This window comes from Sceloporus occidentalis, unplaced genomic scaffold, assembly GCF_023333645.1.
Source record: "Sceloporus occidentalis isolate IW3139 unplaced genomic scaffold, rSceOcc1.0.p SCAF_6, whole genome shotgun sequence".
Lineage (NCBI taxonomy): Eukaryota > Metazoa > Chordata > Lepidosauria > Squamata > Phrynosomatidae > Sceloporus > Sceloporus occidentalis.
The window spans coordinates 43,454,656-43,470,000 of NW_028316986.1; the positions used below are offsets into that span (position 1 = coordinate 43,454,656).

The 15,345-nt window shown below is 42.7% G+C and overlaps 1 protein-coding gene across 13 annotated transcripts in view; it reads right to left on the reverse strand.

Annotated features, from left to right (window-relative positions):
• LOC149310679 (serine/threonine-protein kinase MRCK alpha) overlaps positions 1-15,345 on the reverse strand; it is a 283,756-nt gene that overhangs the window by 53,821 nt on the left and 214,590 nt on the right. For all 13 annotated transcript variants that reach the window (XR_016281698.1, XM_089529524.1, XM_089529522.1 and 10 more), the window contains 2 exons: positions 4,388-4,511; positions 3,050-3,167 (listed from right to left, as the gene is read on the reverse strand). Coding sequence is in view for 12 of the 13 variants with exons in the window: in XM_089529524.1 (XP_089385650.1) it covers positions 3,050-3,167; positions 4,388-4,511 (242 nt within the window). In the remaining variant the exon portion in view is untranslated. The remainder of the gene's footprint in view (positions 1-3,049; positions 3,168-4,387; positions 4,512-15,345) is intronic.

Consider the following 15,345-nt stretch of genomic DNA (forward strand, 5'->3'; position numbering starts at 1 on the left):
GATGGATGAGTAGGAAACTATGGAAGACAGTGGCTGTGGGGGAGGTGACCAGATGGGGAAAGAAAATGTGCATGTGTCCAAAAGGATATAAAGGCAAGGCAAAGCAAAGCAAAGCAAAGTGTGACTATGTTAGCAGTGATTACAGCCTTTAATTTTACAATTCATTTTTACCCAGCAAAAGCTGAAAAACATACACAAATATTTTTATTCACATCCTTCAAAGTCTGATTCCTCACTGCTGAAATAACAATGGTGGAAGCCTCTAAATAAAAAGATGAAGAAGAACCTAAAAGAAGCACTGACCTTCTCTACTCTTTTGGTGCTCCTTTGAGGGGAATACCAAAGAGCCAGTAGCAGCACCATTTTCTCACCTGGGGATTCAAAAAGGCTAGAAGCATCACCATAGCAGAGAGAGTTTGGGGGGGGGGGGAGTCTGTGCTCCTTTTCCTGGGACAAACAAAGATCTCACCTTTTGCCATTCTACTTAGAGAAGGGGATGGTTCCTTTTTTGATAAGCGTTAAGGTACAGTACTTGCACTGACCTGTGGATAGGCTGACCCATACTATGCTCTCAAATCCTATGCTGATTTTTATTTTAAAAAGAAAAAGAAACCTTCCTTTCAGAAAGATGTTTTATTCTGTTCTCCTTTACATGTCAATCACTCAAGCATCCAAACTTTCAGAGAGGAGATATAAGTCTGCTTTGGTTTATCTAGGGGAGTATTCACTAGCGCATCACATCTGATGCATTTCCTCCCTAAGGATGGCAAGGGGGTATAGAAAATCAATTCTAAAATTTTAGAATGGTTTATTCTAAAATTTTACAATGGTCTATAAAATAATTATAACCTTTATATTTGTGATATGGGAAGCCACCACTTTCCCTAGTACTTGATATCAACATGTCAGGATTTTAACAACTGTCTTTCCCTCTTACTGTTTGCTGCTTCTTGCTGCCGCAAGTATATTAGGTCCACGGTGACCACATGGCCTGGTCTGAAAGTGGGCTGCCACCTGTGGACCCAAGCCACACTGCCAGGAGCCAAATTGTTTTAGCTCATTTTTGCTCCGGTCTAAAAGACCTGAGCGTGGCCTCGGCGCAGCTTCTGGTCACGTTAAGAGATATGCATCACATAAACGACACAGTTCCAATGCAGCTGGAAGCCGCTTCTTTTGGCCTGTGTGCTTTGGACTTTAGACAATGAAACTGGTATGTTAAACTTTTGAAAACGTCTTACTGAAGACTTTTTTTGGGGAAAAATTTGTCAGCTTCTTTATCTTTTTCTCTCCTAAGAAGTCACAGATTTGTTGTCAAGAGGGAAAAACTATCATAAATTTGTAAGTATCTGGAGAGTGTGCGCTCAGTAGCCTTTCTGGCTTGCTATTCATTTAAGATTACTTTGCTTAGAAGTTACAGATACAGTGTGTATTTCTGCAAACTGTTTCAGAGTTCATCCATAATGAGCTGACTTCTCCGTTTGTTTTATGTCTTTTGGTAGTGTTCTATCTATGTTTTGGAAAAACTTGTGCTTCACATATGTTTAGTTTCTGCATTGTGTATGTTGACATTCATTATTATAGTTTTTTGCATTGACTGTAGACATTATTTTCATTTTATTGTGTTATTGTTTTTTATGAATCTGTATTTTTTTTCATTTTGTATATTTATTTGAGACCCTTACCTTCTGTTATTGCTTGAGTCCTTCTGAGTTCTAATATGGCAGCCCTTGCAACTGACTATATCAAGGCAAACACTTAAGCATTAGGGAATCGTGAACAATATTGAGAATTATGTCTCACTGTGTGGCATATCTGAGATTATCATGCTACAAGACTACTGGAACAGCCAACCCTTTATATAGGTAAACACAGGGTTGTACTGACTATTCAACAAGATGGAAATGATAAATGGTTGCTTAGCACTTGCTGAGACCCTTCTTTCTTTTTTTATTCCTATAACTAAAATGAGATGAAAAAACTATGTAGGAAAGAAAAACAAGATGGATTTTGCTCTACTCTACCATAGAACATATAATACACTCAGCCTTCTTTATGCATGAATTTTTTATCCAAGGATTCAAGTATCCACAGTTTGAAAATACTGAAACAAGTATAAACTCCAAATAGCAAACCTTGATTTTCTATTTTATATAAGGGACACCATTTTGTTATGCTATTGTATATAATGGCACTTGAGCACCCATGGATTTTGCTATCTACAGGGGATCCTAGAACCAAACTGCAGCGGATAACGAGGACCCACTGTATAGAAAACATAGGCTCGGAACAGACAGGCCTTTGCGGCGCCCTCGTCATGTGCGAAGGTTGCCTGGTGGGTGGAGTGCCCACATGCTCGGCAACTTTTGCACATGACAGGGCGCCTCAGCTGCGGCGTGCTCACCAGACGGGGCACGTAACAGTGACGTCGCAGTTGTGCCACTTCCAAATGGGGTGGCGCAGCTGCGATGTCACCGTGCCGGCTCTGGTTCTGCGGTGCTCCTACGGAGCAAAGAGAGGTGCTGGGGAGGCGCCTCTTTTTGGCTCTCTGTACCGTGCCATAGAACAGTTCTGCAGGAGAAACAAACAGATGGTGTGGGAAAACATTTCAAACTTCAATGAATTTATAGATAGAATACGTGCATGCCTTTGTAGCCAGAGGAATTAAAAACATGGTCCGGTCACCCTTTCTGATGGCTGAAAAATTCATAATGCATAATGGCTACTAGTTCTACTGGATATATGTTACCTCCAACTGAAATTATTTCTTTAAAAAGTGCTAGGAAAGATTTCTATCTCAGAATCAGCAAGATTAGACTTTACTGGGGAAGACAGGACAATTACCTGATATAACATAAGGCAACATTTGTATGAATCTCATAGAAACCTGGCAAAAATTATCCTCAAAACTCCTGCCTGTGAAGATCATGTGTTGTTTCTAACTTTACAATTTTCAACTTCAGTTTTTATCACAATTTGATGCTGAAATTTTCACTTTACCTTTTTTATGTATAAGTTATAGTCCATTGTGGTTATGCTCTAATTAGCTTACCATAGGCAGGTCTTTGAGGATCTGTATACCATCTCCTGGGCCCATGTGTGCTATATGGTTAAAGTTAGTTGGGTTAGAAATTAATCTATTTCTCATTTCTGGATCTCGTAGCATCTCCCTGCAAGAGAAAATATTCAGGTCAGGTATTTTGTTCTTGAATATATTTTTTTTAAATGGAAAGTACTTTTTTAATATAAATCATTCTAAAGCATACATCAATAAGCCAAATTTTGGGCCACGTTTTAAACGAGGAGAACTTTTAATGTCTGGTGCTGATTCTATGCCAGCCTGATGAAAAGGGAAAGAGTCAGGAAGATTGGCTTAAATGTTTAACAGCCTGTGCCCATAAAAACTCCATATGGTAACTGAGACTTAGAGTGCACTAGGAGAGGGAGTTGAGACAACATTCAAGAAAAGGTGTAGAAGCAGGCTCAGTGAAGACCTGGTGCTGCAAAGATGGAGGCAGAGATGAAGGACAGAAGAAAAAAAGAATTAGAAGAATATTGCACTACTCTTCACATTTCACTCTCACAATAATTGTAAAAGCATGTAGAGAAAGGTGCCAATGAACTACAAGATACAACGTAATTTTTAAAAATGAGTTCTCAGGTAAAGAGATCACCTGGCAATATCACCAGTGAACTGGCTGGCATTTTGAGAAGCATGTTCAGGTTTTTTAATGTGTGTATTTTAATGCAGACACTTGTGAACAAATACTGATGGGTGAAGAAAACAGTGACTAGAAACAGTGGAATATTTGACTTGTGCTTACTGAGATTTTTTCTTTAAACTATAATAATTTTGAATATTTTCATACCCTATGGAACACCAAGGTGAGTCTTTTGTTACATGAATTTGACAAGATTTGAAAACTTAGATTACAAGGAAGTAACCCCTAACATCAGAATATTGATTACATTACAGAGAATGGAATGGAAATGACCCAAGAAGTAGGATATCAATACTAGACTCTGAAAATAATGTATATGCATAATTAGCAATGTAATCCTCTTTTGTAAAACTTTATTATCAATCTTTAATATATACAGTATATGCACACACACACACAAATGTACATATATACAATATGGAGGCATGCATTCCAAATTACAATCATTGTTTTGTACAAATATTTGATTTAAAATGGATTTAAATATTCAGACTGGGATTTATACAAATTATATATAAAGAATAAATGTAAAGATAAAGAGACAAAAGTCTGAACATGTGACCCAGAAACCATCTTTTCTAACAAACAAAAACTGTGTTGACAGTTGACAAACAAGTCTTCAGGGCCTACAGGCATGTACAGAAGACAAATACAGGTTGAATACCGACCTCCTCTGTTGCATCCTTTCCTCCTCAGGCACTCTAAATGAGTAACGTCGTTTATTGTTGATATTTCGGACCATTTGCTTCCGGCTATTATCTGATGTTTCAGGAACCACCAGCTCATCACCCTCTAGTGAAACATAAAAAGACCCCAGTAGGTTCCCTATTAAATACTTAACATAATGTTCAAACATTTATTAAGCTGTGTATTTCTTTCCCATGCTGGAGGGTTATCAACAGAAACTCTGGGAAATTATGTCAAATCAATGCATGAATGAAATATGAAGAAGAAATCAGAAAACCAAAACTGTGCTGCTACAGCTGCAATGTGACACTAATTATACCTTATGTGTAAACATGCTTTAGATCCACACCACTGTTTTATTAGCAAAGTAAAAAGCAAAGCACCAGTGTGAAGATCTATATCCCTGCTGACAACGATATTCTGCCTTGCCCCTGGATGCTGGATGGTTGATGGAATTTTGTACTGTTATATTGATGAATGTTGATGTAATATTGCTTTTATAATATTTTATGTTTTTATTAGAGTGTTATATCTATCGTTTTTAGTAGTCTGTAACCCCGCTTCGATCCACTGGGAGAGGCGGGGAAACACAATTATTATTATTATTATTATTATTAGCTGGGACAGGGAAATAATTTGAGCCAATAAAGATGGAAGACATGAGTCAATGCTTTCTCTGCTTTTGTTTTTGCACTTCAAATTGCCTTTCTCTAGTGCCAAATTGCCCTTCCTTGGTGTTTACCTGTGTTATGAACTGGAGGAGGAGCTGCAGGAGATTACTTGGATGGATCTTAAGTCTAGAAAAATGCTGTTCCCCATTTCCTTGATTATCTACCTCCATGACACTGAGTTAACACATGACTCTCACTTATTCTATGGTGCTTACTTCTGAGTAAACAACTATACAACTAAGCTGCACGTAGATATAAAGAAAAATGTTTGGCATATTATGCAATGTGATGGACTACCTCAGGATTTTTACTTTTAGATAATCAGGAAATAAAAGAAATAGGAACACAAATCCAGGGAATAAAATGAAGAAAGAAGTAGCTACAACAGGATGCTGTTGTAATTTCTTTCTCTCCAAGTCTATGGTAGCTTCTATTATGATGCTACTATAATATCTGCTGTGGTGGTGCCTACACCAAGAGGAGGGGAGTAGAGGATCTCCACCGTGAAAATTTCTTGCAATGGCCAAGCAGATACAACAAGGAAAGCTGTTATCTAATATCAAAAAACATTCTGTTGCATATATAATATTATAGTAAGGAAATACAGGCAAGCACACTGCATTTTAAAAAGTTTCTCAGCAGACAGAGTTGCATTCAGGAAAATAGATGCCCTCACAGAAAGATAATAGCTACTATTTTTTCCAGACAATATTATTATTTGTATTTCTTTACAACACTTTCCAGAATACTAATAGCCCCATACTATGAACATTTTGAACAAAATATGTTAACTTCTATTCAGTGGCATTTGCTCCATCCACAGCATGTTTAGGATTGCAACTGCAGAATTTTGAAACTACAGTCGATCCTCCAAATCCACGGACTTGAAATCTGCAGACCTGAAAATCCGGAGGGGCGACCACCATTAACCTCAATGGGGCGTGTGGCTGTGGCACGTGCCCCATTCAAGCCTAGGGGGCTGGAATATGTGTGAGTTTTGGAACTCGCAGGGGGGTCCAGAACAGGTCCCCTGTGAGTTCCAAGGGACAACTGTACTTGTTCTTATAGTTACTGTTTGTTTTAAAAGGTTAAGCTTATTGATAGAAATCTGCTACAGGCCTAATTCAAAACATTTGCTATCCAAGAGGAAAAATATCCAAGTGGCACTTTCCTTTCATCCTGACATTTTAAATAAGTGACAACTTGTTCTTTAATGGTACTTCGTAATATTGCCTTATGCTTTCTCATGATAGTCACTACTGACTGGCCAGGGTCAAACAATGAGTCATTACTGAGGGATGTAGGGGGTGTGTATTGCACTGGGTGGCACACCTGAGGGGGGTGACACCCTTCAGTGCTGGAAAGGACCTGGCTGCTCAGTCACTGCTGCTTCCCAGTGGCTCAGTCGTGGCGCTTCTTTCCTGGCAAGGAAGCCCTGCGATGGAGAAGCACAGGAAGTGAGTGCACGCCCTTCCTGGCTGCTTCATCACAGGGTTACATCTCTGGAAGCCCTGTGATAGAAGAGCAGGCTTGGCTGCCCTTGGCAGGCAGCTAAGCAATGCAGTGGCTGTGAAGAAGGGCAAGGGGAGAGGGGCATCTGGCAGGGAGGAAGCCCAGTGACAGAGCAACTAGGAAGGGTGTATGTGCTTCCTTCATGCTGCTCCATCACAGGGCTTTCTCCCTGCTCATTCATGAGGCTCCAGGGAGGAAGCCCTGTGATGGAGCAACACCGGGGGGGGGGTGTTCAAGCATGCACCATTTCTGGCTGCTCCATTGCAAGGCTTTCTCACCTGAAGCCTCGCAACAGAGCAGTAGGCAAGGGGACAATGCAGCGGCTGAGGAGGGAAGGGGAGGCAAGTGGGGAGGGGCAACTGACAGGGAAGGGTGACAACTGGAGATGGGTGTGCAGCCCTCCATCCCCCACCGGCGGCCCTCCTCACTGGGTGTCATCAAAGGTAGTGATGCCACTGCATTACTAACTAGAAAATTAAACCTGAATAGTTGAAATCTACCACACTAGAATTCTAGTTTGCTATCAATTTTAAACACATGGTGTTAAGTAGTATATTGATATATGATATTTAAGGGAGAAATCCAGATGGATATCTTTTTATATCCTCTTTCTTGCTTTTATCTGGACTGTCATTTTCTCTTCATCACAGTCCATAATGTTTCAGGTAACTTATGGTGTCCAAATGGAAGAACCTCTGATGACCCTAGAGTTGCCTGTCTCCTGTATTCTGGGATACAATCATGGAGCTAAGAATAAGACCCATGAGGATTACTTCTTAGTTCACCTCAGAAACGTTATGTGGTAATGTATTTCTTGCTAAAATTAGGACAAGGACCACTAACACTGATCTTTCATAGTAATTTACAAAGGGTTGACTGGATACTTTCTGGAAGAAGAAAGGGCTAATGCATTGTTCTATTTAAAATGACAGTTCATCTTACTTTTCACACAAGATCTTAAAGTAAATATACCCTCTGTGCATATCATAAAGTCCCCTCCATACATTAATTTTATTAATTTTCAGAGCATTTATTTACAGCCAAGCTTCGCTTAAAATGCACTTTAGTAGTCAGTTTAGTGGGAAGCAGAAGGCTGAAGCAACAAACATACCAGAATGATGAAGCAATGCTAAATCTGAAAATATTCTCTAGATAAATTCTAGTACAGACTGTACTCTATTACTTTAGCAAACAGTCCCCACAAACTAGTGATGACTTTATACTTCACTATGGACTTTGTGTTTTTATTTATATCCGGCCTCTTCCCGTAGAATTGAGGCAGCTAACACACACACACACACACACACACACACACACACACAAACACACACTATGCAAGATAAAATTCTAACATTTTCTTTTTTTCCCTGTTATTCATTTGTAGTGGTAACTGCCAAAGAAAATAGTACAACAGCTTATGACCGTAAGACAAAGCGATCGTGGGGTTTTCATGGCAAGATTTATTCAAAGCAGGTTTGTGTTTGCCTTACTGAGAGAGTTAATAAAGTACATCTTGGCCAAGGTCACCCAATGGGTTTCCATGCAGTGTGGTATAGTAGTTTGGGTGTTGACCTATGAATCTGGAGACAAGGGTTTGAACTGCCACTCAGCTATGAAAGCTCACTATGTGACCTTGGGCAAGTCACTCTCTCTCAACCTCAGACGAAAGCAAAGGCAAACCCTCTCTGAACAAATCTTGCCAAGAAAATCCCATGAAAGTTTTGCCTCAGGGTCACCATAAGCTGGAAATGACTTGAAGGCACACAACAACAAAGTTTTATATTAAGTACTGGAAGTTTAAAAAACATGTTGTCTTGCTTATGAATTTAATGAATTGGATCTGAAAGATCCACCCACAGATAGAATGGCTCCTTTGTCAGCAGATGGATATTGATAAAAGTGCAGCTTTCCACTGGCTTAATGTGATGGCAAGTGGCAATGATCCTGCACACTTTTCCATCCCAAACTAGTCTTCTGTCTGATGAAAATATACTGAGAAGTGTTGGGGGATCATCTTGAGCAGTGGACACTTTCCTTGCCACTGTCTGGGGATGCACTTAGCAGAACATAAATTCTGGATTCAATCCAATTATTTATGCTAAAGAAACTGTTACCTGCCTTGAGAGATTTTTTTACTTTCAGAAAGAGGTGGTTTACAGGTAAATGATGTATAAATAGATTTTCCCATATCATCATCATCATCATCACCACCACCACCATTGTTGTTTGGTGGAAGTAAAAGTACAATCAAAACATTTAAGAACCACCAGTAAAATGTCAGAATAAAAATTGAATACTGCTTATAAAGCTCCTACAAGAAGTGTCCACCCTTCCTTCATAGCCAGAGATGTTTAAACAGCTACTGAGGCAGGCAGGCACAGAGAGAGAGAGAGAGAGGGAGAGGGAGAGGGAGAGGGAGAGGGAGAGAGAGAGAGATTGCTTCCCCGTTTGAGTCCCTCTGCATGTGCCTATATGTGTGTGTCTTCTACTTCACCCTTCCCTTGTAGCCAGAGATGTTTAAACAACTACTGAAACAAGAGGGAGAGGGAGAGGGAGAGGGAGAGGGAGGGAGAGGGAGAGAGAGCTTGCCTCCCTGTCTGAGTCTCCCAATACGTGCCTGTGTGTGTGTGCGCGCCTTTTACCTCACCCTTCCCTTGTAGCCAGAGATATTTAAACAGCCACTGAGGCAAGGGACAGAGAGAACCCTTGATTTATCCATGGGTCATATAAAAATCCACAATTTTGACCCCCAAACTTGCCCTCAACTTATACATGTGGTTGACTTATTGTCGCATATATACAGTAAAAACAGAAAAAGAGGAAAAATAACCACATTGTTAGAACTTCTATCTATTGGATCACAAGTGGAGAAAAACGATCTTTCCAGTATCAAACTTTTAGTAGTCAAAAAGCTGCTAAAAATTATCTCTTGTTGGCCGTTTGCTAATTTCCCAGCAGAGAGGGTCCTGTCCTCCTGTAATCTGGGTTTAGCTCCTCCTATTTGCTCCTGTAGGCAGGGACAATAAACAAAAGACCGGCCCCTATATAGGGAGGAGCTAGCCCCCCTGAGCCTCAGTCTTGTTCCTGCCTATGCTCCTAGCAGGATGTTCTCTTCGAGCCAGCAAAGTTTTTCCTTTCTACGAAAGCGGTTTGAGAGTTTTCTTGGCCTTCCCTTCTTCTCCTCTCTCCTGCCTTTCCCCCCTTCTTTGGTGGTGGCTATGGCAGAGGACCCTGAAAGCATGGGTGAAGGGCCATCCTTAACCCAGGCTTCCCTAGCTCAGGGTCTGCCAGCTCAACAGAGGGAGCTGGCTTCAGAGGGAGACCCATTGGGATGTGTTTGCTGTTGCTCTGCAGCTTCTTTACTACAGCCTTGGAAGCATGAAGAAGACTTAAAATGGCAAGGGCTCCCAGGATTGGAGAAAGGTCTTGGCTTTGCCAATGACTCTCCCTCTCCTCCAAAGTTGCCCCCTTTCATGGTGGGAGCACAGGAGATTTCTGCAAACAGCATTGCAGCACATGGGAGCCGTGGGAAGAGATGGTGAGGGGTATCCCCTTCATGTCTCTGTTTCTCCACATCACCTCTGCCCAGCCTGTTTAAGGCCAGGGATCATTGAGGAAGCTGGCCAGAAGTCATGGAAACTTCCCTGCTCAGCCCATTTGGGGCCAGAGTGCAGAGGACAGGCCAGCCAAAAACCATGGCAAAGGATTTCTCTGCATCATCTCTGCCCAGCCTGAAATGGCCAAGATCAGAGAGGCAAGCCAGCCAGAAGTCACAGGAAAACAGTGAGTACCAGGGGCCCTCTCTCTCTAGCCACCAAAGAACCTTTGCCAGATCTAATGCCCTCACTCAGGGCAGGCATTGCCATGAGGCCTCTGCCATGGCCATTGCAGGCACTATGCCTAGCATAAGGTTTGGGACTCTGCCAGGAGGGCAGATGGGGGCATTAACCCTTGGTCTCCCTCTTCCTTCCCATCTCTGGCCCCAATGGCACCCAGGACCCTAACAGGTGTGGGGGATCCTTTTTGCAGACTGGTAAACACATGGTGGTGTTGCCAGGGCTCCTGCACATTCCTTTTGAATTCTTATAATGAGATGGTGTCTAAGGAGGCAGAGGAATCCTCCTCTGTGTTGCACAGACACATGGCTGTAAAGGAAGCTGGACTTGGCCCAGCAGGAGCTGGAGTTTCCAACTCTAAAATGGTCTTTTTTGGCTGCCACAGAGCATCCCACAAAAAAGCACAAAATGGCTTCATGTCCACCCCAGAGAGAGCATGGCCTCTGCCACCCACTTCTAAACAGAGGCTGGAGGGCCATCTATCGGGAATACTTTGATTGAGAGTTCCTGCATGGCAGAATGGGGTTGGACTGGATGGCCCTTGGGATCCCTTCCAACCCAAGGATTCTTTGAGAGACCACATGGATACAAATCCTCCTGTGTTCCCTCCCCAAAAATTACAACAACAAAAAGGGATAAACCATTTGTGGATATCATGGGTGGAGAGTTCCCTTCACCCCCAATTGTGTTTGGCTGCCCCAAACCGTGGCACTCTTGAGAGAAAAGCTTGAGCGCTTGGCCTCTCCTTTCCATCAGAGATTATCCTTTCTCAGGACACAGACTTACCTCAGGTAAATGTAGGGCCATGTCCCACAGCAGTCCCTCTGCCCTTCCCAGCTACCTATGCAAGTGGGAGGGAGTTGAGGACCAAGCTAGCTTCTATCATGCAGCCAGGTTACTATAAAGCTTGCCTGAGATTAAAAGGGCTAAGCTGTAAACCCCAGCTTGACGTTGGGGCTATTTTAAACATAAATAAAACAAAATGCCCTGTGAGTATCAGGGCTACACTACAGGCCATATGCAGCTATCTACTCATGATTAGCAATGGTCTTCAGTCACTGCTAACTTAAGAGCAGTTTCCTCAGTGCTTGGAATAAGCCACTGCCCAGGCAGCCTCCCTTGATGGGGCAAATAAAGGAGGGGAGAGCCCCCACATCAACAGGGCTGTGGGCTCAGATTTACAAGAGATACTGGTTAACCTTTCTGGTGTTCATTTTATTAATGTTAGCACATGAGGTTTGAGTTGTGCTGTTTCTGCTCACCCCCCTCTCCTTTTTCCAGGCCAGAGAAGATGCCTGGAAACTAATTCTTCAAGGGAGGGGCTAGCCATAAAAGCCACATGACGACTTTTCTTGCCTCCTCATGGGCCTCCATCACTGTCTCCATTAGGTCCAGAGCACATGGTTCTACCTCCTTGGTGCAAACTGTTATCAGCCATAGCACTTCTCATTAAGAGCATAAGCTTTAACAATACAGATTCATTTAAATGCTAATAAACAGGGTGACTCAAGCAAGGAGAAGGTCTCTGGTCACTCAACAGACCTCTAATGCTTACATGCATTGAGGATCTTTGGTAAAAACATCTCATATGAGGTGATAGATATATTGGATTAAGGTGACCAACTTTATTGTCATAAGGGTTATGTTCCTGTTATAAAACACAGGGAACCTCAGTCAGCTAGCCTCAGGAGAGGTGGCTCCCCTTGCCTTCCCTTCTTTCATAGGAGAGATGTCTGTTAAAGGGAAGAAACTAAAAAATACAGTTTCTTCCATGAGATGGTTCTCACTAATACAGGGGGATAATAAAAACTCTTATCAAAAACAAACAGACAGACAGCCTTCTCTCCATGGGGGGGAGAAGCTCCCCTTCCTCCATGAGTGTTTTAAAACAATATCATCAGGTGTCTCTACTGAGGGGTTGCTTCAAATCCCATTCAGACATCCTACAGAGCCCTGAGGGGTCTGCCACAAAAATCACAATTACCTCTTACCTTGTCTAGATTGTTAAATTTTAAATAAGAATGGCTGCTGATGGGCTTGCCATTCAACTGCTGCCTGGCTTGGGAAGCCTATTGTAACAGGATCTATCATACATATGATGAATTGGGCTCAAGGCCATGAAGGTTCATGCTGCTAATCTCTTTTCTTTAGTGGTCTCAGGGTGCTACAAGATTCCTTTGCATATTGTTGGGCATGCTTTGATTGTGATTTCCTGCATGGCAGGGGGTTGGACTTGATGGCCCTTGTGGTCTCATCCAACTCCATGATTCTATGATTTTATGGTTATAAGGTTAGCTGCTGTGTGGGTGAGTGTCTTATCCCTGATTGGGTTTTCATGGCATGGTCTGGTCCAAACAACACCATTGTTTACTACCTTTTGGGGCTGGAAAAACAGACTCCCTAGTGCCTATGCCTTGTTTTCTGCTAGCAAAAATGCTCAGATTTAATATACCATACAGCTCCATATAGAGACTTACACCAGCCACCTATATGCCCACGGCTTCTGTGTGTGTGTGTGTGTGTGTGTGTTAAAACAAAACAAAACAAAACAAAAATACAACACAGCAAACTAAGATTTTACTATTTTATATAGGAGACTCCATTTTACTATGCGATTATATGTTATGTGCCTTGAGCTTCCATGGATTTGGTATCCATGCAAAGTCCTAAATTCGACTCCATATCGAGGGCCCACTATACTATTTTAAATTTAGGTTTGTGTTCCTTTGACAGATCCCTTTTGTGGAGAAAATTCTCTCCTCGAAATTAGATACCAGAGGGCTATCCTTGCCAAGGTCCCTGTTCCCATTTCATGACTCCTTAATCAGCAGTTCATTTAGCCGCGAGACCCCTCAGCCTTCATACAGGTTGATGATAGTCTGCTACATGGAGTTGGGGTGATTTTTGAAGTCTCTAGACAAGTTCATCCTCAAAATAAATCAGACTTAATTCTGACCACATGTCCTGTTAACACAGAGTGCATCTATGCTTCTGCATGGACTCACCAATGTCTGCGAGATAAAGGTTAATCCAGTGTCTTCTTTGCCTAACCATGGGATTAGTCTTATTTTACACAGGTCACAGATGTTCCAGTAAAGAACTGCACATTGTTTTGAAATTTTAATTGGAGGTCAGACATTAACATTCCTCTTTCAGAGTGGTAAGTCTTAATTACAGTGGTACCCCGGGATACGAATGCGCCGCCTTACGAAATTTCTGGGTTACGAAAAAAAAATATTTAAAAAAACTGTTCCGCGTTACGAAAGTTTTTTCGGGTTACGAAAAAACTTTTGGTGCTTTTCGGCGCTATTTCGCACCAAAAAGCGGCTTTCGCTATTAGCGCCTATGGGCATTTCGGCTAGCGAAAGTTTCCGGGTTACGAAAGCAGCGGCGGAACGAATTAATTTCGTAACCCGGGGTACCACTGTACTACAAATGAAATCACCTTAATATCACCTTCATTGCTATAACCAGTTGACAAGGTGATCAGTGACAGGCTGGAAGCTGCCATAGGTCCAGATTAGATCAGGTTCTATTCTGATTGATCACATAATCCACTGCTTAGGCAAGTTCTCATCAACTGCTTCAGGTTTTCAGTGGCTGACCTGCTATAGTCCATCCAAGATGATATTAAGAAGGGACTTGACCCAACATGGTTATAAGTCAGGTGTCTGCCATCACGTCGGTTCTGCTCCATATGAGAGCAGCTAGAATGGCAGCCATCCTCACATTAAGAGGCTGTTGAGGGGAGTATTCCAACAGGGCCTGCCCACCAGACATCGTTTTCCATCTTGGGATGTGAACACGGTCTTAAAGGCTCTGACGGTTGGGCCGATCAAGTCCCTTTGGGAGGCCTTCCTCAAACACCTCTCCCTCAAGGTCATCTTCCTCACGGCCATTCCCTCCACCAGATGGGTGTCAGAGCTGGGGCCCTGTCGGTACGTAAAGACTTGTGTATTTTTAGGCCTGTCTCAGTGTGCCTTCGTCCATACCCTACCTTCGTGCCTAGGGTCAACTCAGCCTTTCAGGTGTCACAGGACATTCTCCTGCCTTCATTCTGCCCCGATCCTAAGAAGGACTTGGAAAAGACCTGGCATACATTGGATGTGTGCAGAGCCCTCAAAATCTACATCAAGAGGACTTCGACCTTAAGGTCATCTGAGATGTTCTTTTTTTTTCACCTGGGCTCTTTGGGGTGCAAGGTACCAGTCTCGACTCTGAGTAGGTGAATCAGGTCTTGTATTCAAAAGAACTACTGAACTCTTGATCTCACTCCACCCAAGGGATTGATGGTGCACTCAACCAGGAGTGCATCTACCTCTGCGGCCTTGACCACTAGCGCCTCCCTATCAGATATTTGCAGGGTGGCCACATGGAAGTCGCCTTCGACCTTCATAAGACATTACAAACTGGACGTGTCTCAGTCTGCAGAGGTGTCATTTGAAAGGAGGTTCCTCCAACAGATTGCGTCGGGGGCCACAGTCTCCTAGCAGCACCTCCCTCCCAGTTCGAGAGGGCTTTTGTAAATCCCAGATTACAGGAGGACAGGACCCTCTCTGCTGGGAAAAGGAACGTTGGGTACTTACCGTGACACGTTCATTTCCTGCAGAGAAGGGTCCTGGCATCCTGCCCACCCGGGTGCTGCCTGCAGCCTCCGACCCTGCTTGCCTGTTGGTGGACCTGCCTTGTTCTTCTTCTTGTTGCTGGATTGGTTTCTGAGTTCTTGTTTGTTCTTCGACTAGTTTTTTCTAAGGTGTTCTAGTTAACCCTTAGATGATGTTACTAAAGTTCAGTTCCTTGATTACCTTACTAGTCGCTTGGCTTGTTATTGACTGACGCTCAGGGGGGCTAGCTCCTCCCTATATAGGGGCCGGTCTTTTGTTTATTGTCCCTGCCTACAGGAGCAAATAGGAGGAGCTA